This window comes from Penaeus monodon, chromosome 37, assembly GCF_015228065.2.
Source record: "Penaeus monodon isolate SGIC_2016 chromosome 37, NSTDA_Pmon_1, whole genome shotgun sequence".
NCBI classification, from domain to species: Eukaryota; Metazoa; Arthropoda; class Malacostraca; order Decapoda; family Penaeidae; genus Penaeus; species Penaeus monodon.
The window spans coordinates 33858072-33860571 of record NC_051422.1 but is presented as its reverse complement, the minus strand read 5'-3'; the positions used below and the strand labels follow the sequence as shown (position 1 = coordinate 33860571).

Here is a 2500-nt window from a genome sequence, read left to right as displayed (position 1 = left end):
TTGACTTCTTTTGTGTGTAAGAAAGGCATTCGAAAGCTTTGTATTTTTGTATTTCTCACTTTTTTTTCAAAGTTTCGCATTTCTCACTTTCTGCATTTTGTATCTTCCTATCCATTTCTCTATGAATTCCTGCTACCAATCCTCCCCAAACGTTCGCCTTCCCTGCCGGGCGGTCCACGTACCTGTCCTTGATCCAGTAGGCAAAGCTCTTGCTAGCATTGAGGAAATCCTGTCCGAGGGCGTCGTTGGTGACGAAGTTGAGGTAGGAGGTGTGGTCGAGGTCCCCCCTGCCGAAGTACTCCTCGCCGAACACCATGGAGATGCCCAGGTGCTCGATGGCGCGGATCAGGTTCTTGTAGGCGAGCAGCGGCCGCCACACGCCCGAGCTGTCCTTCTCCTTGATCTCCCGGGTCAGCTGTGGGGTTGGGGGGAATCCTATAAGTTTTGAGGATCGTAGGATATACATGTTTGGTGGTCGGTGGCAAATAAGTTTGTGGTCAGTGGCATGATATTTGTGGACACAGATATAATTTTTATAGTCAGTACCATAATATGGTTTGGCTTGTCAAAGCCGTAAATAAATAAATAAATAAATAAATAAATAAATAAATAAATAAATAAATAAATAAATAAATAAATAAATAAATAAATAAATAAATAAATAAATAAATAAATATATATATATATATATATATATATATATATATATATATATTAGTCAGTGACCTATAATATTTATCTTAGATGTAATTATCGTGATTCATCCGATTGTTCTTTAATATTTGACAAGAGCTGTTCTAACGAGATGCTGCGATGGGTTCCAGTCTTAAAATCACGAAATAGGGCTCAGCTCTGCCTCCCAGCAGAGGCAACACACCTGGTCCAGAAAGATATAGTTCGCCCTGTTGTAGAACTTTATCCCGGCGTCAATAGATGGCGTGTCGAACTTGGTGATCTTGTCCCGGAAGTCATCGAGGCGGATGCGGAACAGGATCTTGTTCTTGAAAAGCGGGTCTTCAATGCGGAATTTGGGCCACTTCAGGTTGTCGATGAGGGAGTTGGTGTAGGCGAAGTGCTCCGACAGGTTCCTCCGGATGACGGAGCCGTTGGTGAAGAGGTAGAAGGCGATCTCGGCGCGCTCCGACTGCAGCGCCTCCGTCACGTTGCCCAGGCCCGTGCTGATCTGGACCTGCGGGGCGAGGGGGGGGGTGATGCCAGCTTGGAAAGTCACATTGTGCTCTTCTGTTTTTGTGCATTTTTAGTTGTTTTTGTTCTCCTTTTTACTATAATTGTTGATATTATCACTTTTATTAATGATATAGCATCATCATTATACCTAGGTTTAACATTAGTATTACTATCAACAGTAACATCATTATCATTGCCAATACTTCCATGATTATAATTATTAACATTACTCCGTCATACCATTACTACTACCCCTAGCATCGCTATTAAACTCTTATTTGCATAAGCCGCTGTACTACTTTCTGCAATCGTAATTCTGGATTTCTACGCTGAAATTTCTCTTCCGTGATGCTTGCGAAAGTTGATGCGATTGTTCAAGCTGATGCCCAGAGAGGAGGCTGCAAGGCTTTCGATGCCGCGCAGGTAGTGAGCAGCCATCCATTGTACAGTGACACCGTGTCTCTTTCTCTCCTTCCCTTCCTTGCATCTCCTCCCTCTTCCTTTCGGTTCCTATCTCTTCCCTTCCCCTTTCTTTATCGCCTTTTCGTCCCTTTTCACTTCCATTTCCTCTCTTTCCCTTACCTTCCCACCTTTCTCCATAACCCTCCTGTATCGCCACTCCCTCCACGTTCACTCCAACTCCCATTCTTTTTCATCTCTCTCACTCCTTCCTCCGTTTTCATACCTTTCCCCACCCCATGTCTCCCTTTACCTTATACCCCTCCTTCCCTCCCTCCCTCCCTCCCTCATTCTTTCTCTCTGTATTGTCTGTCCCTCTATCTCTCCCCTCCCTTCCTCCCTCCCCTACCCTTCCCCACCCCCTTCCCCGTCACCTACCTGATCAATGGTCTCCTGCATCTCGTACTGGTACTGCAGGACGTTCACCATGTTGAGTCCGTTCTGTATGATGAGGGCCATGATGGGCACGAAGGGCAGGAGCAGCATCTGCGCCAGGTGGATCTGCTTGCCCCGCCCCGTCGTGGGATCCAGGCCGCAGCATCCCGTCTTCACCTGAGAGAGGAACGAGTAACATCGTGCGGTTGTAGGCGCAGTTGGGATGAACTCTCGACTGCTTTTTATCTTTTAGTCGTGGGTTCATTCGGCTAATATGATTGTTCAATTATGCAGTTCATCAGAGGTTTATTTGGGCATGCGGTTCTCATATCACTTACTTTTTGCATGTGTTGCTTATTATATATTTAGATGTCATGTATGTTTAGTTCATTATTCATCACAACGTTCACTTACATATCCGTTCTCTTAATCAGATAAATATGCCTAAGACTGCCTACGTACACCAAATCATGCAAGA

General features: G+C 45.0%; 1 protein-coding gene across 2 annotated transcripts in view; it reads right to left on the bottom strand.

The window, feature by feature from the left end:
• LOC119596349 overlaps positions 1-2500 on the bottom strand; it is a 22773-nt gene that overhangs the window by 14112 nt on the left and 6161 nt on the right. For both annotated transcript variants that reach the window (XM_037945558.1, XM_037945559.1), the window contains exons 2-4: positions 2026-2199; positions 878-1189; positions 183-415 (exon numbers count right to left, since the gene is read on the bottom strand). In XM_037945558.1, the coding sequence (XP_037801486.1) occupies positions 183-415; positions 878-1189; positions 2026-2199 (719 nt within the window). The remainder of the gene's footprint in view (positions 1-182; positions 416-877; positions 1190-2025; positions 2200-2500) is intronic.